General features: G+C 51.7%; 1 protein-coding gene across 3 annotated transcripts; it reads left to right on the forward strand.

The window, feature by feature from the left end:
* The first annotated feature begins 193 nt into the window (after positions 1–193).
* B4GALNT2 (beta-1,4-N-acetyl-galactosaminyltransferase 2) lies at positions 194–27,343 on the forward strand. 3 transcript variants are annotated; one of them, XM_058676669.1, is made up of 11 exons: positions 194–505; positions 14,518–14,727; positions 15,345–15,482; positions 18,110–18,216; positions 19,749–19,786; positions 21,509–21,689; positions 22,638–22,724; positions 24,265–24,452; positions 25,093–25,233; positions 26,408–26,627; positions 27,118–27,343. In XM_058676669.1, the coding sequence occupies exons 1-11, from the start codon at positions 492–494 to the stop codon at positions 27,321–27,323; spliced, it is 1,530 nt and encodes a 509-aa protein (XP_058532652.1). In that variant the 5' UTR covers positions 194–491; the 3' UTR covers positions 27,324–27,343. The 3 variants fall into 3 exon arrangements, with proteins under 3 accessions (XP_058532652.1, XP_058532653.1, XP_012784098.2); XM_058676670.1 differs by having other exon boundaries at positions 195–505; positions 14,521–14,727; XM_012928644.2 differs by lacking the exon at positions 194–505 and adding an exon at positions 768–920 and having other exon boundaries at positions 14,521–14,727.
* Positions 27,344–27,360: the final 17 nt, after the last annotated feature.

The raw sequence follows: 27,360 nt of genomic DNA on the forward strand, positions 1-27,360 counted from the left end.
CGAGCAGAGGTTCATCTGGGTGAGGGTTGTGTGAGTGTTCAGGCTTTGCCAGATTCGCTTAGCGCCCCTGCTGTTCTCCACTGACAGCTGGTTACTCCGTTCTGCCTGTTCTGCCTGTTTCCCTTGAAATGAGATTAAGAGGTGTAATTCTGATCACTTTTTTTTGGCTAGGTGCGATGCATACAAGTAAACAGCGGGAGACGCCTTTGCCACCCAACCCAAGACTTTCTGGAAGGCCTCACCTGGTGGGACAGAGGTCGTTACTGCCAGCTCTTTGGAGTTCTGTGCATAGGCCTGGGGCGGGTCTGTGTGCCAGGAACTCCGGCACCACCCAAAGGACATAAAGATTCCTGAGTGCCCCATCGCCCAGTGCACAGAAAACCCGCAGGGCTGGTGTGGAGCGGGTGACGTGGTGAGGAGACAGCCCCACACTCTCACAGCTTCCTCCACGCGCGCTGTTCCCCAGGTGGCTGCCGGCGGCGGGTCTCGGGATGACTTCGACCAAGTGAGTGTCTCTGAAACAGAGAGGGAAGGGAACGGGACCCCGCCTTCGCCGGCCCGTTCCCGGGCTCCGAGGCGGTTAGGTGCGCAGGCTGGGGGGGCCGTGACCCGCGGTCTACGTGGAGTCCTCCGCGTCTGGAGCGTGGGTGGTGGCAGGGGAGAGCGGAAAGCGCGCGCGGAGCTGTTGGGACGCCGGCTCCCGCCGACACGCCGCATCATGAGGAAGAAACACGTGTCTTGGAGGTTGCCTTGGAGGTTGCCTTGGAGGTTGCTTTGGAGGTTGCGTGAGTCGGAAAAGTGCCGGGAAGGCGTGGCGGGCACTCCAGGAGCGGGGTTTCTGCTTTGCGGGCGCTAGCTTCGGAGTTGGGTTCCTTGGAGGCGATGACCGGGAGTGGGCGCGAGTCCAGGGCGCGGGGTAGGTAAGTCACCTGGCACGGGGAGGGCCGTGGGAGTGCGGGCTTTCGAGGAGCTGCGGCTGAGGCCGCCACTCAGCAGCTCCTGCAATGGCGCTCCCTGAGCCCCGGCTTTGGGCTTCCGGCCTGGGGCGCACGGCCGCGAAGCCGAAGCGGTGTGGGTCCCGCGGGCGCGAGTGCCAAGAGCTTCTAAGCAGAGACGTGATAGTCCCTCGAGTAAAACGGACTGCGTCCTCTAAGCTAATTCTTTACACATTATGGAGAAGGATCAGGCTCTATTTTGTGCGTTTTTATCCTCCAGGTTTACTTTCTTTGTATCTTAAAAACTCTGGAACAACTATTACACTCAGACAAGGAGGGCGCTTTGTGAAAACACAAAGTGTTTGTGAGATGACTTTTTTTTTCTTTTAGAAGATTTATGTATTTGAAAGAGTAACAAAGGGAATAGGGAAGTTTTCCTCCACTCGTTCACTCTCCAAATCCAACGACAGCCAGGGCTGGGTTGTGCTGAAGTCAGGAGTCAAGGACTGCTTGCTGGACCTCCCACGCGGGTGGTGGGGGTCCAAGTGGAAGGGTCATCCCCTGCGCCTCCCAGCCTCCCAGTCGCATTAGCAGGCTCTGAATCATGGCGCGGGTGCGGGGGTGGGGGGCGCGGTTGGGATTGGAACCAGGTACTTACAAATGGGAGGCTGGTGTGGGGAATGGCATCTCAGCCTGCTTCCTCACAGTGCTGGCCCCTTAAGGAAATGGCTTGCAAAACCACATCTGTAACGAGAAATAAAGGGTTTGCGGATCTGAGGAGCCACTTCCTGCGTGGCTGGGTGACAGCAGGTGTTTTCAGAGAATGACACTCAGCATCCTCCTTACCTAATCTCTGTGTGGAGACTGGTCACGCAGGTTGATGCAGACAGAGGTTTTGGGGGTTGCATTAGGATGTTTTCATCCGTTCTTACAAAATATTTCTGTATTTGAGAGGAAGAGAGACAGCATTTCTGTCTACTGGTCAACTCCCCAAACACGTAGAGTGGCCATGAGGAGAGGACTCTGTGGGTGGCAGGAAGTGAAGTCACTGCCTCCTGGGGTCTTGCTTATCAGCAACTTGGAACTGGGAGCAGATAATGAACCAAGGCAATCTGACCTGAGATTCGGGCATCCTGACCAGCAGGGTGGATTTTTTTTTGTTTTTTTCTTGTTGAAGTATTTGAAAAAGAGAGAAATAGCCAGGATTTGGCCAGGCTGAAGCCAAGAGCCAGGAGTTTCATCCAGATCTCCACGTGTGGCAGGAACCCAGGTACATGGCCAGCATCTCCTGCCTCTCAGGCTCGTTAGTAGGGAGCTGGATGAGAGGTGGGACTCAGTGGCAAGCAAGGCTGTTCCCCAGCCAACCACTGCCTCACTCCAATCAGCATCTTAAAAACAAAGATTTATTTATTTTTATTGCAAAATCAGATATACAGAGAGGAGGAGAGACAGAGAAGGAGATCTTCCGTCCACTGATTCACTTCCCAAGGAGCCGAAATGGCCAGAGCTGCGCTGATCTGAAGCCAGGAGCCAGGAGCCAGGAGCTTCCTCCAGGTCTCCCATGTGGGTGCAGGGTCCCAAGGCTTTGGGCCATCCTCGGCTGCTTTCCAAAGCCACAGGCAGGGATCTGGAAGGGAAACAGAGCAGCCAGGACACAAACTGGCACCCGTAAGGGATTCCAACACATTCAGGGTGGAAACTTTAGCCATGAGGCTATGGTGCCCGGGCCCACCCGTCTGTTTTTATGAATGAAATAGAAGAGTAAGCAGGAGCATTTTTTAAAAAAATTCTTTCCTGTTCTTTGGAAGTATGGATGATGAAATGAAAGTCAAAATTCAGGGCTGGCATAGTGGTGCAATCAGTTAAGTCCGTGTCTGCCACACTGACACCCTGATCGGAGCCCTGGTTTCACTTGCTGCCACTCCTTTCTCACGCACCCAGGGAAGCGGCGCACCTGCCACCCTCGGGGAGACCCGCGGAGAGCTCTCCTGGATTGGGCTGGACCCTGCTGCCATTTGGAGGATAAACTGCTGGACGGATGATCTCCTGCTCGCTGTCTCTCCATCCCTCTGTCATTCTGCCTTTCAAATAAATGAAGTGAATGGTTTTTTTAAAGATGAAAGTTAACCACTTTTTTTTGCACATTTTAAATGTACTTGAATATGCTGGAGAAGGGCATATTCAAATATACTCATGCCTAGGGTACAGGTGTGCACTGGGAGGGTGGCATTATTTTCAGATTCAAGTTATCTAATCCTTAGGGGATTATTGAAAGTTTTTTTTTTTCTGCCTGTATCCATTTATTTGAGTCGAATATTTCTCTGAGGAATTACTTTCTTCCTCTGCATTGATATCAGGTCATTCGTTTATATTCTCATTAGTCCTTTTAAAAATTGTTTGTTTTTACTTATGTATTGGAAAGACATAGAGAGCTCTTCCGTGTTTTGAATCACTCCCCAAATGCCCATAACACTGAGGGCTGAGCCAGGCTGGAACTCGGTGCCTGGAATATCATTCAGGTGTATTCAGGCATGTGGCCGCTGTCCTCCCTGCTGCCCTCTGGGGTGCCCGTTCCTAGGACACAGGACTGAGAACTGGCTGTACCTAGTGCCTGTCCCCTCCGTGCTTGTTTAGTTGCTGTGGGGCCCACGTGATGCCTCCGTGTCGCTAATGTGGATGATATAGGTGTATTCTGTTTTTTTCTTGAACCCATCATGTTTTTTTTTTTTTTTTTTTTTAAACCAAACAACTTTGGCGATGAGATCCTTTCTGGTGTGTGTTTTCTGTTTCATCAAATTTTGCTTTCATTTTTTTTATTAGGTCCCCTTTCCACTGGGGTGTAATTTGATGCTCAAAAAGAGGAACATTTTTGAAGGCTAACTTTTAGGGCTTCCATTTTAAAAAGGATTTATTTTATTTATTTGAAAGAGTTACAGGGAGAGAGAACAGAGAGAGGTCTTCTATCCACATATTCACTCCCCAGATGGCTGCAAGAGCTGGAGCTGAGCCGGGCCGAGGCCAGGAGCCGGGAGCTTCTTCCTGGTCTCCCGTGTGGGCTCAGGGGCCCAAGCTTGTGAGCCATCTTCTGCTGAACTCCCAGGTGCGTTAGCATGGTGCTGGATCAGAATGGAGGGACTCGAATTGGCGTCCATATGCCAGTATCTCAGGTGGAGGTTTAACTTGTTATGACACAAGGCCCAAGGCTTTCTTTTCTAATAGAAGTATTCAAAGACATACATTTCCAAGTCCTGTTTTAACTGCATCCCAGCATGTTTGATGTGTGGTATGTCTATCACTGTTCAAACTATAATCTAATTTCTGCCACGATATCTTCTGTAATCTGTGGCTATTTGGATGCTTTTGTGAATCTTCGAACACCTGAGGTTTTCTTTTCTTTTTTTAAGATTGATTTGCTTTTGGTCCTGGCGGCGTGGCCTAGCGACTAAAGTCCTCCTTGCACGTGCCGGGATCCCATATACGTGCAATTCTTTTTTTTTTTTTTTAAATGATTTATTTATTTTATTACAGCCAGATATACACAGAGGAGGAGAGACAGAGAGGAAGATCTTCCATCCGATAATTCACTCCCCAAGTGAGCTGCAACAGCCGGTGCTCGCCAATCTGAAGCCGGGAACCTGGAACCTCTTCCAGGTCTCCCACGCGGGTGCAGTGTCCCAATGCATTGGGCCGTCCTCAACTGCTTTCCCAGGCCACAAGCAGGGAGCTGGATGGGAAGTGGAGCTGCTGGGATTAGAACCGGTGCCCATATGGGATCCCGGGGTGTTCAAGGAGAGGACTTTAGCCACTAGGCCACGCCGCCAGGCCCATATATACGTGCAATTCTAATCCTGGCAGCCTTACCTCCATCCAGCTCCCTGCTTGTGGCCTGGGAAAGCAGTGGAGGACAGCCCAAAGCCTTGGGACCCTGCACCCGTGTGGGAGACCCGGAAGAGCTCCTGGCTCTTGGCTTCAGATTGGCTCAGCTCCAGCCGTTGCAGTCACTTGGGGAGTGAATCATCGGATAAAAGATCTTCCTCTCTGTCTCTCCTCCTCTCTGTATATCCGCCTTTCCAATAAAAGTAAATAAATATATTTTTTTTAATTATTCATTTTGGGCCCTGCACGGTAGCTTAGTGGCTAAAGTCCTCACCTTGCATACACTCGGATCCCATATGGTCACTGGTTCATATCCCAGCTGTTCCACTTCCCTTCCAGCTCCCTGCTTGTGGCCTGGGAAAGCAGTGGAGGACGGCCCAAAGCCTTGGGACCCTGCACCTGTGTGGGAGACCCAGAATAAGTTCCTGGCTTCAGAATGGCTCAGCCCTCGCCGTTGCAGCCACATGGGAAGCGAGCCAGTGGACAAAAGGACTTTCTCTCTGTAAATCTGACTTTCCAGTAAAAACAAATAAATCCTAAAAAAAGGAAAAAAAAGAAAGAAAAAAGATTTATTTGTTTTTGTTGGAAAGGTAGATTTACAGAGAGAAGGAGACACAGAAAGATCTTCCATCAACTGCTTCCATCAAATGGCTGCAATAGCCTGTCCCTGGGCTCCTACATGTGAGTGCAGGGTCCCAAGGCTTTGAGCTGTCTGCCTCTGCTTTCCCATGCTGATAAGCAGGGAGCTGGATGGGAAGTGGAGCAGCCAGGATGTGAACTGGCACCCACATGGGATCCCAGTGCTTGGAGATGGAGGGTTAGCCAATCGTGCCATCATGCCAACTCAAACACCTAGGGGTTTTCTAGTTACCTTCGTGTCCACTTCCAGCTCGGTTGTGCTGGGATCAGACATAGATGGAAGTTTTGAAGCTCTAGAGTTTGTTCAGTTCTTGTAAACGTTCTGGGAGGAGGCTGGAAGGAATGTGTTCCTGTGAGTCATTCCCAGCAGGTCCGATGTGATGTCCGTCTCATCCTTGAGGTTGCTTGCGTGCAGTTCGCGTCGTCCCAGTCCTGTTTTTTGTTTGTTTGTTTGTTTGTTTACTTGCTCTGCTCGTTATGGATGTCTGGTCCCCCTTGTAATTCCTTCAGTATTTTACAGTCTCTGTCCTGAGGTTTGTTATCAAATTAGGAATCACATCTTCTCTTGAGCCTATTTTACCACTTTTTAAAAGATTTATTTTTGTTTGAAAGGTAGATTGCGTAGAGCGAGGAAAAGAGAGAGGAAGAGACAGGCAGAATCTGCTGACTCACTCCCCAAATGGCTGCAAGGGCCAGAGCTGGGCTGCTCTGAAACCAGGAGCTTCTTCTGGGTCTCCCACGTGGGTGCAGGGCTCCACGAACTTAGGCCGTCCTCCACTGCTTTCCCAGGCACGTCAGTAGGGAGCTGAATTGCAAGTAGAGCAGCCAGGACTCCAGATACTGGCTCTGTGGGCTGCCAGCATTGCAGGAGGCTTAACCTGCCAACCCCTTATTTGATCCCTTTGAAGTATTCCTCTTTATCTGTGGTGAAGTCGCTTAGTGCTACTACCACAAAACACCTGCTTACAAGCTGTTGACAAAGTACAAAGGCTGACTTTGGCCCACCGGTTCTGGAAGGTTATAATCCAAACCACTGAGGATGTGGCCGGCAGGAACTCATCCACTTGGACTGTGACTCCCTGCATTCCCAGACGTATTATCAAGAAGCTAGATCAGAAGCAGAACAGCTAGGACTCAAACTGCTACTCGGATATGGGATGCTGGCGTCACACGCGGTGACCTAATGTGCTCTGCCACAATGCCTCAGCCCCATTCAGAGCTGTTTTTCACTAAGTGGACTTGCAGAAGTAGTTTTGGTGTGTGTTGAAATATTCCAGTCTGTGTCTCTGCAGGCATTTCTGCGCTGTCAAAATGCCAGACTTCTCAAACAGATGCCAGTGATAAAGCACACAGCATTCATGGGGCTACTTTCTAATGCAAACAAAATGCCTCCTGTCTCTTTTACCTCATGTGCACAGAAGCAGGCGGACTCCCCAAGAGACCAGAGCCTCAGGGTTCAGACTGCGTCCCTCACCCCATCACTGCTCCAACCCCAAACTGTGTGGCTGGAACACAAAAATGATTTGTCAGGGTTAGAAGGGACATGCTGCCACCAGCTAATGTGAATGACTGACCGATTAACTCACTTCCTAGCTTGTCATTAACTTGATTAAATGTCTTTTCCAGAATGTTTCTTTTTTTTTTTTTTTTAAGATTTTTATTATTATTGGAAAGCCGGACACACAGAGAGGAGGAGAGACAGAGAGGAAGATCCTCCATCCAATGTTTCACTCCCCAAGCGAACCACAACGGGCCGGTGCGCGCCGACCCGATGCCGGGAACCTGGAACCTCTTCCGGTCTCCCACGCGGGTGCAGGGCCCCAAAGCTCTGGGCCGTCCTCGACCGCCTTCCCAGGCCACAAGCAGGGAGCTGGATGGAGCTGCCGGGACCAGAACCGGCGCCCACATGGGATCCCGGGGCACCCAAGGCGAGGACTTCAGCCACTAGGCCACGCCGCTGGGCCCCTCCTGAATGTTTCTTAAACTTCACCCACTCAGAGTCTCAGGCTCCTGCCATTATAATCTGTCCTTCCCCATTCCAGCACACGTGGCACAGTTGTCACGGGATTCAGCATTTGTAGTAATCTCATAGAAGTTGAACATGTATTTGCGGTCTCCAGCCACAGCAGTTCCTGTTAGAGATGGTGTCATCAAGTACTGTCTCTGGCCAGAATCAGCTTTGTGAATCCGAATTCCAAGAAGTTGACCAAGAGGAAGTAAGTCTCTGTCCTGCCAGGTTTTCTGTAACTTTATTACATTTTAGCATAGCTAGCTTGAAATGTCATTGCAGAAAACTCGAATCTTACAGAAATAACACAGAGAGGAAAATTCCTTGTGAAGTTTGTGTGCATCCTCAGGTGCGGCTGGACTCTGCTTTGCCCCGTGCACCAGTTTTATTTATTTTTTTATTTTTTGAAACATTTATTATTTTATTTTCATTACAAAGTCAGATACACAGAAAGGAGGAGAGACAGACAGGAAGATCTTCCATTCGATGATTCACTCCCCAAACGGCTGCAACAGCCAGAGCTTAGCTGATCCAAAGCCAGGAGCCTGGAGCACTTTGAGGTCTCCCATGCAGGTGCAGGGTCTCAAGGCTTTGGGCCATCCTCGACTGCTTTCCCAGGTCACAAGCAGGGAGCTGGATGGGAAGCGGGGCTGCTGGGATTAGAACCGGTGCCCATATGGGATCCCAGCTCATGCAGGGCGAGGACTTTAGCTGCTAGGCTTCGTACTCTGGGCCCAGTGCATCTGTTTTGATGTTTCTGCATCAACACCCCTGTGGCATGGGGTCAGCTTTTCACTCCTCTGTAATAGCACAGCTTCTAAGCCCAGGGATTCTTCTCTGAGTTTCAACCTTTCTTACTGTCCTCGCGTGTTATTTTGATTGAATGTGAAAATCGTAATGATGAGTAAGTAAAACCTGTTTTGACTTCATGATGGGTGTGCCCAGTATGTTGAATTTACAGATCAACATAGCAAAATTACAGCTATATACACTTCAGTGATTTCAGTCAGGAATAAAACATTTATTTTTGCCTACTTATATTTCCCCAGTGATTAGCAATTCTTTTTGTTCAGAAACAGTTAATAATTAATCACTGCAAAAAGAAAAACCTAGGGCCCAGTGCGATACTGCCTGAAGTCTTGGGACTCTGCACGCACGTGGGAGACCTAGAAGTTGTTCCTGGCTCCTGGCTTTGGATTGGAGCAGCACCAGCCATTGTGGCCATTTGGGGAGTGAATCATCGGATGGAAGATCTTCCTCTCTGTCTCTCCTCCTCTCTGTATATCTGACTTTGCAATAAAAATAAATGACTCTTTAAAAAGAAAAAGAACATCATGTGCTCGGAGTGAAAAATTCGCTCCTGTTTCCTGCAATATGCCTGATCCAAGGTATTCTGGTGTTCCGGAGAACATGCAAGTCAGAACAACATGTACTAGGAACAAAATTACTCGTGTTTCCTGCAACACGCTGGATCCGGGACTACTGCCTGATCCAGAATATTCTGGTGTTCGGAGAACATAAAAGTTAGAAACAGAGTGTGCCAGGAGCAAAATTGCTCCTGTTCCCTGCGACATGTTGGGTCTGTGACTACGGCTGGACAAGATATGCTCTCCCTTTGAAATTTGTTCTAACCTCGAATTGACAAGCCTGTCCTCAGCTTCAGGCCTGATTCTACAAGCCTGTATAACAGTGTTCTTACCTGGAGCTGGAGAAATATGTGTATTGACCCTGCTTTCCTGCTTGCATTAGCGACTACACTCGGTCTCGGCCACATGGACCTCGTCTATGGTGGGGCCAAGAGAAGCACCGCGTGCCTTGTGAAGGGATTTAAGGCATAGCACCTTACTCCCTGAAGTCTATCCATTACTTAGATCTCATCTATAGAGGGGCCTAGATGGAAACTCCGCCTGCCTTCTTCCCTTTCTCCATCATAGACCAATTGATATTTAGCACATACTGACCATTAAAAAAAAAAACCCAAAATATGAATCCATAGAAATTGAGGAGATTTAGTTGGTGAGAAAAAGCTTTTAGGAGAGCCTAACAAAGAAAAGATTGCAGAGGACTTGCCATTGTCTGGGGCAGTTTGGGTACTGAGGCGTGCAGTGCAGGGTTTGTGGGCTCATCGAGGGTTGTGTCCACTCTTATTTATTTATTTATTTATTAAAGATTTATTTTTATTACAAAGTCAGATAGTCAGAGAGGAGAGACAGAGAGGAAGATCTTCCGCCTGATGATTCACTCCCCAAGTGAGCCGCAACGGCCGGAGCTGGATGGGAAGTGGAGCAGCCGGGATTAGAGCCGGCGCCCATATGGGATCCCGGTGCGTTCAAGGCGAGGACTTTAGCCGCTAGGCCACGCCTCCAGGCCGGGTTGCGCCCACTCTTACAGCTGGATCTCCGTGGAAGGAAAAGCACAGTGCAGATTTCAACCTGACACCCTGATGGGCTGTCGGAGTCTGGGGTATAGTCCAGAGGCCTTTCAAAAAACATACGGGAGTAACCCTGACCTGAATTTCTGAGTCTTGAGAGTGGCAGCCACACTAGGTGCATTGAACTGGCTGACAGGGACCGTGTTTCTTTTTGCAAGAGTTACTAATTGTGGAGTGCTATTGTCTCCGAAAAACAGGAAAGAGTACAGTATACTTGGCTCACCGTCCAAGATAAATTCCCGGAGGCTGGCTGGAGGTGAACTCAATTCACACTGGCATAATCTAAGTAAAATGGAACCAACACTGTTGTAAGGTTTTCGACCCCGAACACGGCAGCCACCTCAATTCTTGTCTCGCAGGAAAGAATAATTTTCATGTGGACACAGTTTAGTTTTAAAGCAAGATTTATTAGAGAAGCTGAGAAGGGAGGCTCCCATCCTAGTGATGGGAGAGGAGGGGTTCAAGACAGAAAAGCAGAAAAGGACCCGTATATCCTGCCATAGTGGCAGGAGTAAGAGAGAGAAAAAGACCCTAGAGCGCCCGGTGCGGTGGCCTAGTGGCTAAAGTACTCGCCTTGAACACACTGGGATCCAATATGGGCGCCGGTTCTAATCTCAGCTGCTCCACTTCCCATCCAGCTCCCTGCTTGTGACCTGGGAAAGCAGTTGAGGATGGCCCAAAGCTTTGGGACCCTGCACCTGCTTGGGAGACCTGGAAGAAGTTCCTGGTTCCTGACCTTGGAGCAGCTAAGCTCCAGTCTTTATGGCCGTTTGGAGAGTGAATATCGGACAGAAGATCTTCCTCTCTGTCTCTCCTCCTCTCTGTATATCTGCCTTTCCAATAAAATAAATAAATAAAACCCTAGACCTTTGCCATAGTGGCAGGAGGAAGAAGGAAAGAACAACCTGAACTAATAGTGGGGGAAGTGTCTTTTTATTTTTTTTCCCAAGATTTATTTATTTTTATTGGTAATGCAGAAACACAGAGAAGAAGAGAGACAGAGAGGAAGATCTTCTGTCCGATGGTTCACTTTCCAAGTAGCCGCAATGGCTGGAGCTGAGCCAATCCGAAGCCAGGAGCCAGGAGCTCTTCTGGGTCTCCCACGCGGGTGCAGGGTCCCAAGGCTTTGGGCTGTCCTCGACTGCTTTCCCAGGCCACAAGCAGGGAGCTGGATGGGAAGCAGGGTTGCTGAGATTAGAACCTGTGCTCTGTGGGATCCTGGCATGTGCAAGGTGAGGGCTTTAACCACTATCCTATTGCACGGGGCCCTGGGGAGATCTTTTTTAAAAGTTTAAAAGATGTTTCTCCATAAACAAAGGAAAATTCCTGGTTTCCTTGGTACCTGGCCCTGGGACAAAAGGCCCCAAAGATATGACTGGCCAACTTCCTTAGTCCCTTTTTAACGATAAAAAGGCCAGTCTGAAACTACCCCATTGGCAATGGCCAAAGACTGCTGCTTTAGATTGGAAACTTGATATGTTACTATGCCTTGCCTCTTGGGGAAGCGTGTTTTTGATATGTTAAAATATGCACTTGTCTTTTGGGAGATGGCGTGCTTGGATGAATCCAAGACATGTTGGAGAAAATACCTTCTTATATTTGAGAAAAAAATGATGATGGGGACCCAGAATACCCTAACTGCTTACTACCCAGCCTGACTCCTCCCACACGGCTATCCCAAATGACAGTTTACCTTGCTGTGCCACACTGCCCCACAGGCGTGTGTAGACACTGACCCACAGACTAAGTATCCCAATAAGTGTTACAGGGTGTGAGTGAGATCATGAAGAACCTAGATGTTTTCTGCTTTTTGTGATTTCTGCCTTAATTGCTTGGCGGGGGGCCGTGTGAACTCCAGGCCTGACACCCGGCAGGACACCTGGCAGGTCACATAGGCAGACCACTCCTCAGGAAGGAGGTCCCTGGTGGTAGATAATATTCACAGCCCTATAGAGCTCATCATTTTGTACTTTTTGAAAGTTCCTTGCTTCAAACCTATCAATAGAAGCCTGCCAACGTGCTCTTTCTGAAAGTTAACAGTTAAAACTGAGCAATATGACTGTATAATTATATGGAATTGGCCTGAAATGGATAAGAACCCTGTGCTGTTGAACCTTGCTCTGTCTTTTTTTCACCCTGCTGATCCTACTGCAGCCTTGGCTGCAGCTTCCTCCTCCCCCACCAGCCTTGCTGGGCTGGCGGGCGGTGAGGGGCGGTGGCTGGGAGACCTAGGTTAACCTGAATAAACTGCCCTTTATGCGTTAGCACCTACTTCAGACTCTGATTTTCTGGGGAATCTAAAAATCCGGCACAACACTACATCCATCGTCCCATCCAATCTGTACACAGGGACCATGCTCAGGGGGTTACCTCTCCTGGGTCAGCCAAGAGTCCAGGTGCAGAGCAATGGAAGCACCTGACTAGAAAGAGTGAGCCCCTGCTTCACCGGCCTTTTATAGGGGCTTGTGAGGGAAGTGGTTACTCAACAGTGCAATACCATCCCCTGTCAGATGATAGGTGAGTCACAGGTGGGCAGGAGCGAACACCTGGGTGGTGGTGGTGGGGAGGAGTAGCTGAGGATGGAGTTAACATTCTATTGCTGTTAGGACCCACCTTCAGGACAGATTGTAGGGGACACAGCCACATTTCATTTGCCCACTGTCAGTGGGTGCTGGCGATCACTAACTATACCCCATAACATAAGGCCAGGAAACCAGGACCAAGTGGGGTCTGTCATCTAGGAGCCCAGCACAGTAGCCTAGCTAAAGTCCTCACCTTGCACATGCCAGGATCCCATATGGGCACCGGTTCTAATCCCGCTGCCCTACTTCCCATCCAGCTCCCTGCTTGTGGCCTGGGAAAGCAGTCGAGGACGGCCCAAAGCCTTGGGACCCTGCGCCCGTGTGGGAGACCTGGAAGAAGTTCCTGGTTCCTGGCTTTGGATTGGCACAGCACCGGCCCATTGCAGTCACTTGGGGAGTGAATCATCAGATGGAAGATCTTCCTCTCCATCTTCCCTTCTCTCTGTGTATATGACTTTCCAATAAAAATAAATAAATCTTGGGAAAAAAAAGTGTCACCTAATTCTCATCTATTTTCTTGTAGTAAGTCTGTGCATCGGTGCCCTCATCTATGCTGACCACTCTCAGCGTGCATGGGTGACCCTGGCTGGGCTGTATGTATGTGATACACAGGCGAAATGGTGACTTTTCTGTCGCTTCTGCTGCATTTATTTCATTTTATCAAAGAATCATACTTTTGCATTTCTAATCCTCCTTTTAAAGCCTCCCAGTCTCTGTGTGATTTTTTGGGGAAAGGTTTATTTATTTTTATTGGAAAGGCAGAATTAAGAGTAAGAAGGAGAGACAGAGGAATAAAGGGATCTCTATCCACTGATCCATCCCAAATGGCCGCAACGGCCAGAACTTGGCTGGTCTTACGCCAGGAGCTTTTTGTGGGTCTCCCACGTGTATACAAGGTCCCAAGGCTTTGGACCGTCCTCCACTGCTTCCCCAGGCACATTAGTAGGGAGTTAGAAGGGAAACAGAGCAGCTGGGACTGGAGCTGGTGCCCATTTGGGATGCCAGCACATAAGACAGAAGCTTAACCTTGTATGCCAAGGCGCTGGACCCTACTTTGTATGATTTGATGCTGTTATTTAGTGGATAAAGTTCCTATCGGCCCTGTCTGCTCTGTGAATCTTGCATTTCATCCTTGTGAGTCACCTTTTCTTTTGTTCTATTTAGTCCTTTTTTCCTTTTGAATTCAACTATGTTGACGCTAAGACTGCAGACCCTTTTTCCTCAATCCTTTAGATTTTTCCCATCCTTTTGATTTCATGTATTCCTCTTTAAATTCTATTGGAAAAGTAAAGACGGAGAGAATGAGAGTGCACTTCCATCTGATAGTTGACTCCCCAAATGCTGGTAACAGCCAGGGCTAGACCAAACTGAGCCGGGTGGGGACTTAGCCTATATCTTGCAGGAAGGTGGAAGTGACCTGAGACCTTGAGCCATCACCTGCTACCATCCAGTATGTACACCAGCAGGAAGCAGGGATCGGGAACAGTTCAGTCCCCTGCCTTTTGTGTGTGTGTGTGTGTCTAAAGATTTATTTATTTTAATTGGAAAGGCAGATTTACAGGAAGAAGGACAGACAGAAGCTCTTCCACTTGCTGGTTCACTCCCAAAGTGGCTATAATAGCCGGAGCTGCACTGATCTGTTAACTTTCAGAAAGAGCACTGATCTGCCAGGAGCCAGGAGCCAGGAGCTTCTTCCGTGTGTCCCTCATGGATGCAGGTCCCGAGGCTTTGGGCCATCCTTTACTGCTTTCCCAGGCCACAAACAGGGAGCTGGATGGGAATTGGCGCCCACATGGGATCCCGGAGGATGCAAGGCAAGGTTTGAACCACCGAGCCATCATGCTGGGCCCTGTGTTATTTTTGTTTTGTTTTGTTTTTCTGACTTCCTTGCCATAGACAGGTTCTTGATCAGAAATCGGTTTTGCTGACCTGTAAGTAAGATACAGGCTCAGCTCACACAGTCCCTTGGGTCGCTCTCCCCATTGTCGATCACATACGCGGTCACGAACAGAAGGCTTCCACTGAGTGGTCCCCTTGTTTTCCCAGCAGCTGTCGATTTCTGCCGTTCCTCAAGATATCGCTCATCATCATCCTGGCACTCAGCATTGGCTTGTTTATATCCAGAGGCGTAGTCCTGCAAGGAGAGTTTTGGGGGCTCAAGCTGGAGCAGTCGCGTCCTACACCCGGGGACCTCACAGAGCTGAAGCTCTTACCAGAACAGAGCCTCCGCAACTTCTTCAGCTACGACGGCATCTGGTGAGAGGACGTGGCTTCGCTCTTGGCTTCCTTCCTGAGCCCCACCTATGCTGTCCTCCATCCTCCTGGACGCCATTCACCTGCAACTCCCTTGCCTTCCTGAGCTTGTCCCAGACTGTGGGAACAGAGGAGGGTTTGATGGAGTGTCTGGTCTCTATGGCACCCCGAAATCCCTGACATCCTGGGACAGCTCGTGGGACCCTCCCACCAGCTTCAGGAAAGATGCTGCCTTATACGGTCGCTCGGCCTTTTGGCCAAGATCAAGTGAACTGAGTACCCCACACAGCCTCTGTCCAAGGACAATACATGTAGTGGATTTGGCAAGCAGGGAGATGGAAAGGGAACTGGCTCCACCTATTTTCCAAGCAAAACACAGACCCTGCCTGCCTTTCCAACCAGGAACATGGTCACGAGGCTCTCAGGCTTAAAGTTGAGTGCAAAGGGGAGGAGTCCACACACACACACACACACCACCAACCGTGTGTCTGCCAGGGAGTTCCCAATCTCCACCTGTTATAACAGCGAGATGTGGGTAGGAAAGGACTTTCAGGGCCAATGACACACAGGAACAGCCCTGGGGGCACCTCTCCCAGCACTGGTCCTCCTGCTTGTTCTAGGCTCTTCCCTAAAAATCAGTGCAAGTGTGAAGGCACCAAGCAGCAAAGAAATTATGACCTTCAGGGTAGCTATGACCAGCGGGACCTGCCAGCGGTGAACGCCAGGAGACAGGCTGAATTTGCGCACTTCCAGAGGAGGTAAGGCGTGGGTCTGGAAGCAGCAGCAGCTGCTCCGGGGTGTCCTGAGGCTGTGGAGAAATGGTGCTTTGAGATGCCCCCGTCCTTTGTGGGGTTCAGCCTCAGCTTCACTTCCAATTCTGGTGGATGTGCACCTGCGAGGCAGCGGGTGATGGTTTAAGTAGTTGCATTTCTGCTGCCTACGTGGAAGACCCAGAATGAACTCTGGGCTCCCCGCATTGAGGGTATAGTGGGTTATGTATATTGGTTTTTTTTAAATAAGATTTTATTTATTTCCATTACAAAGTCAGATATACAGAGAAGAGGAGACAGAGAGGAAGATCTTCCGTCCGATGATTCACTCCCCAAGTGAGCCGCAATGGCCAGTGCTGCGCCGATCCGATGCTGGGAACCTGGAACCTCTTCTAGGTCTCCCACGTGGGTGCAGGGTCCCAAAGCTTTGGGCTGTCCTCGACTGCTTTCCCAGGCCACAAGCAGGGAGCTGGATGGGAAGTGGAGCTGCCGGGATTAGAGCAGGCGCCCATATGGGATCCCGGGGCGTTCAAGGCGAGGACTTTAGCCGCTAGGCCACGCCGCCGGGCCTGGTTTGTTTTTTAACTAATCGACTTTTTTCTTTTTTAAGATTTATTTTTATTAGAAAGTCAGATTTTACAGAGAGGAGAGACAAAGTTCTTTCATCTGCTGATTCACTCCCCAAGTGGCCGCAATGGCTGGTGCTGAGCTGATCCAAGGTCAGGAGCCAGGAGCCTCTTCCGAGTCTCCCACACGGGTGCAGGGTCCCATGGCATTGAGCCATCCTTTTCCAGGCCACCAGCAGGGAGCTGGATGGGAAGTGGAGCAGCCTTGACATGAACTGGCACCCATATGAGATCCTGGTGCATGCAAGGGGAAGATTTAGCCACTAGGCCATTGCATGCTGGCTTGGCACTTTTTTCTTTTTTAAAGAGTTGTTTATTGCACCCAGCACGATGGCTCAGTAGCTAAGCCCTTGCCTTGAAAGGCAGTCCCATATGGGCTCTGCTTCATATTCCAGCTGCTCCATTCCCATCCAGCTCCCTGTCTGTGGCCTGGGAAAATGTCCCGTCCAGCAGGACAGTCAATGGGGTCGCAGCCACCTAGGAGAGAATGACTGGACAAGAGACACAAAGAATGGACAGCAAGACAGTAGGTCTGATCAAGCTGTCAGTTTATTGATTTCAACTGAGGGTTTTTATATTCTTCAGTAACTAAGGCTCAGGGAGGGAAGGAGAACCTGGGGTGCAGGCCATGGTCTCAAGACCTATTGTTCTTGAGCAACCACCATTTCAACAATAGTAACCAGCATATCAACAATAGCATAGGTAATCAGTAACAAGATATAGGTAAGTACAGCATAAATCACATTCTAAACAGTTGCTAGAAACAATTGAAGCTAAGCGTATGATTAGTTTCATAACCTCTTTCCCAAGCATCTAGCCAACCGGGGGTTTTCCACTGTCCCATAGGTCTATATTCAAAATGGCTTCAGTGTGGCTATAGTACATGGCTCCTGACAGGAAAACAGTAGAGGATGGCCCAAACCCTTGGGACCCTGAACCCAGTGGAAGCTCCTGGCTTCAGATTGGTTCAGCTCCATCTGTTGCAGCCATTGGAGAGTGAAGTAGCAGATGGAAAATCTTTGTCTCTCCTTTTCTCTGTAAATCTGCCTTTCTGATAAAAATAAGCAAATCTTTTAAAAAAGAGAGATGTGTTTCTTTTATTTGAAAGAATTATGGACAGAAGGTGAGAGAAAGAAAGAGCTGTTCGCTGCTTTACTCCCCGCATGGCTGTAAGGACCAGGGCTGCTCCAGGCCGAAGAAGCCAAGAGCTTCTCCCAGGTTACCCATGGGGTGCAGTGGCTCACTCAAGCAGCCATCCTGTGCTGCTTTCCCAGGTGCATCAGCAGGAAGTGGAGCAGCTGGGATTAGAACTGGGGCCCCCATGGGATGCTGGTTTTGTAGACAAGGGCTCAACCCGCTGAACCCCAGCACCAGCCCCGCCTTCCCCCCATCACCCACCCCAATTGCTGAGCAGTGTGCTGTGCAGGAGCCCCAGAGAGTGGAGACCTCCTCCCCTCCTCCCTTATCCTTCTGCTGGAACTCCAGCAGTGCCAGACCCCTCTGAGTTTGATTTGTGGAGTCAGCCATGACCTCCTGAACTTCAGAAGAGAGCCAGGGGTGGAGTGGGTAAGGGTGTGTGTGTTGAGGGAAATGGCGGTACAGCTGTAAGAGTAGGCAGGTGATGCTGCTGGCTCTTAGCTTTGGACTGGCTCACTCTATGTAAATATGTCTTTCTATTAAAAATGAATAAATATTGAAAGTAAACAAACAAAAAACTTCCTTTCAAGAACTGGCCTGCTGCTTCCTTGTGATAGGAAGGGACTGGGCACAGAGTGCCACTCCCTTGACAGTCTGACTTCAAGGAAGGCCAGGGGTGACTTGAATGTTCACCTGCCACAGGTGGGGCAGCTCCTGTGGATCAATGGTTTCATTTCTTTTTTTTTGCACACCTCAGTGGAATCAGAAGCAAAGAGGAAGGGTGGGAATAAAGGTCGGGGCAGGGCCATGGTTCCGACCAGACCTAACCAGGGCACTGTGGTGCTCCTGCAGGGAAGGACTGCCCCGCCCACCGCCGGTGCTGGCTCAGCCCAACCTCCCCTTCGGGTACCCAGTGCACGGCGTGGAGGTGATGCCCCTGCACACCATTCTCATCCCAGGTAGGTGCGGCCGCACCCCGTGAGCACCTGGGCTGTGCTTAGACGAAAGCACAAGGCGGCAGCGAGCAGGCAGGGAGCCTGTTGTGACAGCATCTCAACCTGACATCCTCCACTCCCCCCGCGCCTCGCGGGGGCCCTCCCCCACCCCAGCCCCTCCATGTACTGACCCTCGACCCCCCGTAGCACACCACTTCCCCACCCCCAGGAACTCAGCGCACCTTGTCACCCCACACGTTCCCCCACCCTCACCCAAGTCTGCCCCTGGGGGGAACTTGGAGGAAGACCGGGGCCTAGGGAAAGTTTCTGGAACTCCCTCAAGGGGGCGGTCCTTGTTTGCTGGTCAAGTTCCTCTGCGTGGGGACCCAGCTCCTCCCGTGCTTCGGGAAGGAAGCCGCCCTTGTTGCTCACCTTCCCAGCTCCCCGCGGGGGGCCGGGGGGGCGGGAGATCCGCAGGTGCAGGGGCTGTGGCTGAGCTGCCCCGCTGGGCACAAGGCCAGAAGCAGAGGGAGAAGCAAAGGAGTGTTTGTGCCCAGCATCCTTCCTTCTTTGCATTTTAAAAAAATTCTCATTTTTATTTGAAATGTAGACTTACTAAAAAAAAAAAAAAAAAAAAAAAAAAAGGAAAGACACACATACAGAGATCTTCCATTTGCTAGTACATTCTCCAAATGGTTGCTAGGGCTGGACCAAGAGTCTGCAGCTTCTTCTTCTAAGTCTCCTATGTGGGTGCAGGGGTCCAAGAACTTGAGCTGTTCTCCGCTGCTTTTCCAGGCCATTAGCAGGGAACTGGGTTGGAAGTGCAGCAATCAGGACTTGAACCAGTGTCCATACAGGATGCTGATTCTACAGGCAGAAGCATCACATACTACACCACTGTGCTGACCCAAGCAATACCCTGCTAAGCTGAGCTGGCATTTACAGCCACCGGAACAAGAGAAGGGTATTTAGCCAGCTCCACAGGTGGTGAGAGTCAGCGAGTTATCTAAGGCCACCTGGGAAAGGTGTGTCATAACAACAGAGGGAGCAAGAGATAATGAAGCAAAATCAATCAAGTGGGGTGAATTGCGATGTCCCTGAGATCACACATCTGGAAGCACCTGGTTCATTTTGGACAATCCCTATTTGTAATGGCAGAATCAGTGGAATACCGGCGGGGCCCGTTCACTCCTGGTGTGGTGCCACCACCATCAGGTGGCGTCAACCATCTGCAAAACCTCCCCATCCCCAAGTGAACTTCAGCTCTTAGCCACCATGTGCCTCCACCTGCTCCCTGCCCCATCCCACCCCACCCGGCAGTCCAAGAATGACTCTTACTGAGACACTGGGAAAGAACTGAGTTCATTCGCAGCCACGGCCTGGGCCTGAAGACCTGTGAGTTTGGGCAAGGCCATGGCACACTGTCTCCGTCCCCCAGAGCTCGGGGTGGGCTGGACACTTGCAGAGGGGAGGAGTCTGTGAGGTAGGGGACAGTGCCTGGGGAGTCTTGGTGCCCTCTCCCATGGCGTTGTGGTTCTTCTCCCTGTGTTCTCTAGGTCTCCAGTTTGAAGGGCCCAACGCACCTGATTACAAGGTAAAAAAGGCCCCCTGCCTCGCTTCAGCCACACCCTGTCCTCTCTCCCCTGGGTGTGAACAAGCCACTGTCCCGATTAGGCGTCACCTGTGAACCCTGAGCAGGCCAGGGGACGGGCAAGTAGAGAAGGCATGGCAGTCCCAGGCGTGGCAGGAGGCCCTGGGGATGGGGCGTGGGAGCTTCTGAGACGTACGCAGGGGCTGGGCCAGCTGAGTGGCACACCTGATTCCACCCCCACACCCTGCAGACTGCTGCCTCTGTCAGGGTAGGGACAGGCAAGACACTGGTGCTCCGGCCCTGCTTCCTCCCCACAACCTAATGCAGCTGCAGGTCAAGGTGGTAGGATGCGTGTCTGATGGTGGAATGTCCCTGCATTCAGGACCCTCCCTACCAAGATGTCTGAGAACGAACGAATGTCTGAGGTGCTGGCTTCCCCAAGTCTGCGAGCCAGGCAGAGGTTGGAATGAGCCGAGCTGGTCCACACGCCTGGCATCCTATGCCACATCTCTGTCGTTTCTGGTTACCCTTTCCTGTCTCTCTTGTAGCACTCACAGGCACCTGCAGCATCTTCCCCCGGGGCTCGGGGATGCTCTCCTCTTGTACCCCACTAGGATACTGACTCTCAAAGGCAGGGAGAGTCTGTCCGGGCACGGCCCCGCTCCTGGAGTTTGTAACTCGGTTCTCAGGACTTTTATCTGTTGGTTGGCCTGGATCTGCAGTAGCCAGGATGTTGGCTGTGGGCGAGGCCAAGAGAGACAAGCAGCCCCAGTGCATAGCAAGTGCAGTGGCACGTGGGGGTCCACTTCTAGCCACATCTGGGAGGTGGAATTGACAGGTCTGCTGTCAGATGGGCTGCAGGTGTGAGGACAAGAGCAAGGCATGAGTGACTTGCTTCTAGGGATTCATGGAGTTATGTGGATGGAGGTGTCACTTGCAGGCAGAGAGGGCTGGAGAGAGGCTGGGAGCCAGGCTGATCTCCCATCCACGGGTCCCCTCCTGCAAGCAGCCAGAGATATACGCCAGAGTTAGGAGCTGCACTCAGTCCAGGACTCCCGTGGGGGGTGGCAGGGACCCTCAGTGCATGAACCTTTGCCACATCAGCAAGAAGCTGGAATTAAAAACTCAGCTTCAGCTGGGCGTTGCGTCCAGGTGTTCTGATGTGAGACCACACATCTCAACCAGCAGGCTGAATGCCCGTGCCAGGAGCTCCAACTAAAGCTCGTCCATTTTGAGTCACCCATACACCTTCCCAGTAGAGTGACCAACCAGGCCGCTGGATCTCAGTAGAGTCACACACTTTAAAGTCACTCAGAGACAGGTGGCATGTAAAGGCACGAGACATGGATAAAAAGCTACTAGTGGTAGAGTAAGGGGGAAGGATCCAGAACAGAGCTCTGAAAACTCCAATCGGGATCAGAGAGAGGAGGAGCTGGTGAAGAGAAGTACTCCCCTAACACCGCCTCTGCCAAAATAGTGTTAAGTAAGAAACCAAGAATGGCACCTTGGATGCTAGGATATGGACTGTTTAGAGGAAATGACCTTGAATCCAGGGCCCCCAAGGCTTAGGGATAGGGTCTGGGTTCTTAGGGTAGGGCTGCTCTGCAGAACCAGCCCTACACTTTGCCAGGCATCCCTCCCTGTGGTGTGCTCTGCCCCCTGCTGGCTATCTTGGGTATTTTTAAACCTGTGCCTTTAGCATCTTTCCACCTCCCTGGCCCTTAGATCAACCTGAGTGCGTCCCTGGGGACCCTAAACACCCTCGCGAACATCTCCAACAACATAGTGCAGGGCAGAGGCCAGAAGCAGCTGATCATTTCGACCAGTGACCGAACTCTTTTGAACTTCATCCTGCAACATGTGACCTACACCAGCATGGGGTACCAGCACCCCAAGGTGGACCTGGGTGAGAGCTTCACCTGGGATAGCAAACTGCTTAAGAAGCTGAAGAAGCACCCCCTGGGTCCCCTCAAGGTCTTCTGCCTTGGGGAATCCTGCTTGCTTTTAAGATTCTTCTCTTGTTTCTCCTTCTTACCACTCTCCCACCCCAGACGCTTAACATCCCAGTTACAGTATTGATCCCAACCCTGTGAGGGATACAAGAAAAGAATAAAGCATTTCCAGTGCTGACCTTGTGCATGGTCAGCACTGGCCCTGTGTGGTTTTCTGAAGGCACCAGCTATGGTCCAGGAGACTGCTGGTCCTGGGCACCAACAAGAAAGAGGAAGGACATGGAGGGCCACCCCCACCGCCCTTGTCCCAAGGGAAAGATTTTTATCTCTCCTAGAAATTCCTTCCCACCCACAGGGCTGCCTCACTTTCTTCCCGGAGGACCTCAGACCACCTGTCTGCCTTCTGAGTCCCTGCCTGAGATGAATTCCCAGGAGAGAAGGAATGGGGCTCAGGTTCCCTGTGCCACTAGCACAAGCTCTCTCCCTGCCAGCAGATTTCCAGGCGTCTCCCAGCAGTACACAGCTGGAGGACAGTACACAGCTGGAGGACAGTAAAACAGAGAGGTGCTATGATCTTTTGTAGCCAGAGAAGGAAACACAGTGGATTATCCAAGGTGTTTCAGGTAGCCCCCCATTAAATCCATCTGAATCCAAAACCCCTGGTCCCAGACCCATCCCACCCCACCACATGCTGACCCCATGGAGGGATCGTGAGGCAAGGAGGCCTTCAGTAGGTCGCCTCTGCAGTGTAGACATGCAGTGATCTACAGGGTCCTCACCCTCAAACCTGCCGAGAGAGGGTCCTTACCCAAGCTTCGTGCCACCCCCTACCTGGGCTTCCGTGGGAGGGCGTGGGGTCTGAGGCAGTCATGACCTGACCTTGCTTCCCCCCACCCCCGCAGTGAGCCTGAAATGGAAGTCTTCTGTGGCCGAGTTTCCAGTGAGCATCCGCTACCCTGTTATGCCCAGACTGTATGACCCTGGGCCAGGTAAGGCCTTTGTCCTGGGGGAACCACAGTGCACCTACCCAGCTTGTGATGAAACCCAGAGTTGGAGGGAGGGCGTGCCCCTGAGATGGGGGAGGGGCACTGCTCAAAGTTACAGCCCAGACTCCCATCAAGAAGCTCTGCAGGAAAAAAAAAAAAAAAAAAAACTCCATCTTGTTCCCTTAGCTACATGGCTTAACTGTGCTGAACTTTTCATGTACTTTGGGCTTATTGGGGGAACACAAACTAGAGGTCCAGAAGCAGACACTGAGGAAATGGCTCCGCCGTGGGCCAGGGCAGGGCTGTGGCTGTCAGCATTGCTTCCGGCTGACCCCATCCCCACGCCATGCCACGCCACGCCTCGCCACGCAAGTGCAGCCTCCATGGACAGTGGCTGAGTCCCAAGTCCACAAGGTGGCTCCATGTGTTTTGTTGTTATTGTTGTCTTTTTAAAGACTTGCTTATTTTTATCGGAAAGGAAGATTTACAGAGAGAGAAGGGGAGACAGAAAGATCTTCCATTTGCTGGGTCACTCCCTAAGTAGCCACCACAGCTGGAGCTGAGCTGATCAAAAGCCAAGAGCCAGGAGTTTCTTCCGGGTCTTCCATATGGGGTCAGAGTCACAAGGACTTGGGACATCCCCCACTGGTTCCCAGGCTACAAGCAGGGAGCTGGAGGGGAAGTGGAGAAGCCAGGACACACACCAGTGCCCACATGGGATCCCAAAGCTTGAAGGTGGAGGATTTGCCAGTTGAGCCATTGTGCCACTCTCCACCCCCTTCATGGGTCTTTCCCATGGAAGAGCAATCCCTTCTTCCATCTTTGATGTAAGTCACGTGCCTTAAGAGACACCCTGGCTTTCCAAGTAGACCTTTTTCCAACCATGTCTTCCTGTACACGGAGACCAAGTGGGCTTCTCCTGGGAGTGGTGGCTGGTGACAAGGGGCAGTCCTTTAAACCATGTCTCTTCTTGGGCTCTAGGACTCCCTGGTCATTTGTGCATCTCAATGCCTGGTACAAGGAAGGCAGACACTGGGCACAGCCATGGAGGTGCCACTTGGGATATTCAGACTTCATATTGGAGTGCTTTGGCTTGAGTGCTGCCTACACTTCCAACTCCAGTTTCCTGTCAGTGCACACCCTGGGAGGCAGCAGGTGCTCATAGAAGACCTGCCCTGAGTTCCAGGCTCCTGGCTTTGGCCTGGCCCCACCTTAGTTGTTGTGGGCATGTAAGGGAGTGAACCCCTGCCTGAATTCTCTCTTTCTCTCCCTCTGCTTTTAAAATTAAAAAAAAAAAAAAAAAAAAAGAGATGAAACAGGATGCAAGTCAAGGTAGGGGAGAATGAGGCAAACCCATGACGTTTCAGCAGACTGAGCACACTGGAAGCACATTGGATTTTCCAACCCAATGGCAATGGTGTGTAAGAAGCACTAGGCCTACAGGGGCAGATGGGCTACAGTGGACAGAGGCCCTCAGAGCCAAGCCTGGGACAGGGCAGCCTCCTACAGGCCGGAGCTCTGACTCCCAGCCTTCTGTGCCCAGAGAGGAATCTCAGAGACCTGGTGACCATTGCCACCAAGACCTTCCTGCGCCCCAACAAGCTCATGGTCCTGCTCCGGAGCATTCGCGACTACTACCCGGACCTGACCGTGATCGTGGCTGATGACGGCCAGAAGCCGCTGGACGTGCAGGACAAGCATGTGGAGTATTACACCATGCCCTTTGGGAAGGTAAGACCCTCCTGGAGCAGAGGGCCCCAGATGCTGGTGCTCCCCTGGTGGGGCTGCTGCTGGGGTCTTCCCAAAGGAAAAAGCAGAGTCCTTGGGGACCCTTGGGAAGCCCAGGTTCAGCCTCCCTCACTTGTCTGCCTTGGTGGGCCGCCTTTCCTCAGGCTGGGTGGGGAAAGTGACGGGGGACCCTTAGCGGTGATGTGGGGTGTCTGACATGCAGTTCTGACAGCAGGGCAACTTTTTTCTTCCCTGAGATTCCACCTGCAACTGGCCCTGTTTCTCTCTTTATCCTTTTCTATCCTTCCCCTCCCTCCTCCTGCCTTCGCTGTCCCCCATGCTCCCTCCTACAGGAACAGAGGACACAGATATGACACATGCCACATTCCTGCATCTTTGGGGAGCTAGGAGGAGAGTCCCAGGTGACAGGGCAGAGGGCCAAGGAACGACTGCCTGGCTTTCCCCTGTCTCAGTGCGTGAGCCACCTGTCACAGACCCGTCTCCTGTCCCTCTTGGGAGCTGGGCAGCCTTGACCTGGTAATTCTCCACCTTGGCCATGCACCAGCTCCCGCCACGCAGGCTCCGGCCAGGCGGCTGCACTGTGTAGCTGGGACTGGCTGAGTTCGCCTCACTCCACCTGCAGGGTTGGTTCGCTGGCAGGAACCTGGCCATATCTCAGGTCACCACCAAGTATGTCCTCTGGGTGGATGACGACTTCCTCTTCAACAACAAGACCAAGATCGAGGTGCTGGTGGACGTGCTGGAAAACACTGAGCTGGATGTGGTAAGGGGCGGCGGCCAGGTCCTCTGAGGTCACCCTCTGTAGAGATAGGGCACATGGGGGAGAGGCCAGGAGGCAGGCAGAGGAGAAGAGGAGAGGGAGGGAGGGGCTGGTGCAGGAGATGGGTGAGCCAGGACAGCCTCGCTTACCCAGCAACTTCTGCCCCTTAGTTACTGGCTTTGAGCAAATCACACACACATGTATGTGGACATACATGTATACACTCACATACACACACTCATGCGTACACACACATGTGCATACCTGCACACACAGGCCTCTTCCTGCTCCCTCCCTGGCTGCTGTGGAATCAGAGCAGTGCCCTGTTCCCACCATACACCAGAAGGAAGCAATGAACTTGACCCAAAGCTTTAGAAGCACATGGGCACTGATGACATGAGAAGGGAAACGGTGACTGCTTCACCCGTCCGCTCACTGTGGAAGGGGAAGGAGAAAGGACATGGATGGGGGCTAAGCGGGGTCCCAATTGCAGGGAGGCTTGGGGTCCCCCCAAGTGCACAGTTCCTTGCTGGGTGAACCAGGACATCCTTTGGGCTACTCGTGGAGAACAAGTCACAACAGCTAAAATCAAAGAGGGAGAGAGACAGACAAATTCCTGCTCACATGCAAAGCCTCGGGTCTGGGGACTGTGGCACCTGTTGTTGTGGTGGCAATTGCTTTGGGAAGACAAGAGCCAGCTCACCCTGTCTCACTGGGGCTCATGGCTCTCGGGAATGTGCAATGGAAACTCAAGAGAGGCCAGCAGGGGCAGAGAACAGGGAGGAGACTGCCTGAGACCTTGCAAGAAACCCATTAAGTGGACATTCCCTGAACACAGGGGCTGCCTCTTGCATGCAAGTGAATACAAGAGGGCGTCAGAGGACTCGTGGGAAAACGGAAATAAGAGAAAAGTTTATTTTGAAGCCAAAACAAAGAGAGACAGAAAAACCAATGTTGAAACCTAGGCAGATTTTTTTTTTCAGAAGATGCTGCTCCGTGTATCACGGTTCTTGGAGCAGGGAGCAGAGATTCTCCCTCTGGAAAGCATGTGTGAGCAGAGTGTGCACGCAGCCGTCCTCTGCCCTGTGGGGAAGGTGCAGTCAGGCAAGGCTCCCTGGAAGAAGCAGGCGTGTGGAGTCTGTGCTCACTAATGTGGCTCTCTCTTTGCCCCCGTCAGGTGGGCGGCAGCGTGCTGGGGAATGTGTTCCAGTTCAAGCTGTTCTGGGAACCGACGGAGCAGGGGGGCTGTCTTCACCGGAGGCCAGGGTTTTTCCAGCCCCTGGAGGGCTTCCCCGGTTGCGTGGTGACCAGCGGCGTGGTCAACTTCTTCCTGGCCCACACAGAGCGTCTCCGCAGAGTTGGCTTTGATCCCCGCCTGAAGCGCGTGGCTCACTCAGGTGGGAGGTGGGGCCAAGCGGAGGGGAGCAGGGCGGTGAGCCAGCCTGGGGATGGACCGGGGCAGGGTCTCTTCCTTCCAAGGGCCTGACAGCAGCTCTCTTTTTCTTCCCACTCCACACGGGGGAGCTCTTGGCATCTCCCTGCGCCTCTAAACATCTCACTTCTGCGTCTCCCTTAGGCGTTTCCGTCCGAGTTTCCCTTTCCCTACAGCCCAGGCTTCCACACCTCTGCCCACCTGACTTGATAGTCTCTCCAGAAATGCTTTCCTATTTAACAGTTCTGTCCAAGTCGGGCAGCTCATCACAACCTCTTGTGCCACACCTTTGCTTGAACAAGGAGATTGTTGTTTGCTTCCAGCTCATCAGCAGGAGCAGGTGCCTAGAGTCAACGGTGGTGGGCTTCCTGTGGGGCGGTCCCCATGACTGCCCTCCCAGACTCTCAGCCTCTGACTGCCATCCCCATGTCTTTCTGCTGCCCGTCTCTCTGCAGAATTCTTCGTGGACGGGTTGGGGAGCCTGCTTGTGGGCTCATGCCCAGAGGTGATAGTGGCTCACCAGTCCCGAACTCCAGTGGTGGACCCAGAGCTGGCTGTCCTGGAAAAGACCTACAACAAATACCGGACTAACACCAAAGAGGAGGTCCGCTTCAAGCTGGCCCTCCAGTACTTCAAGAACCACTTGCAGTGCGCCATGTAGAGGCACAGGGAATACATCACTGCCTGTCAGCATCTGG

This window comes from Ochotona princeps, chromosome 17 (assembly GCF_030435755.1).
Source record: "Ochotona princeps isolate mOchPri1 chromosome 17, mOchPri1.hap1, whole genome shotgun sequence".
NCBI classification, from domain to species: Eukaryota; Metazoa; Chordata; class Mammalia; order Lagomorpha; family Ochotonidae; genus Ochotona; species Ochotona princeps.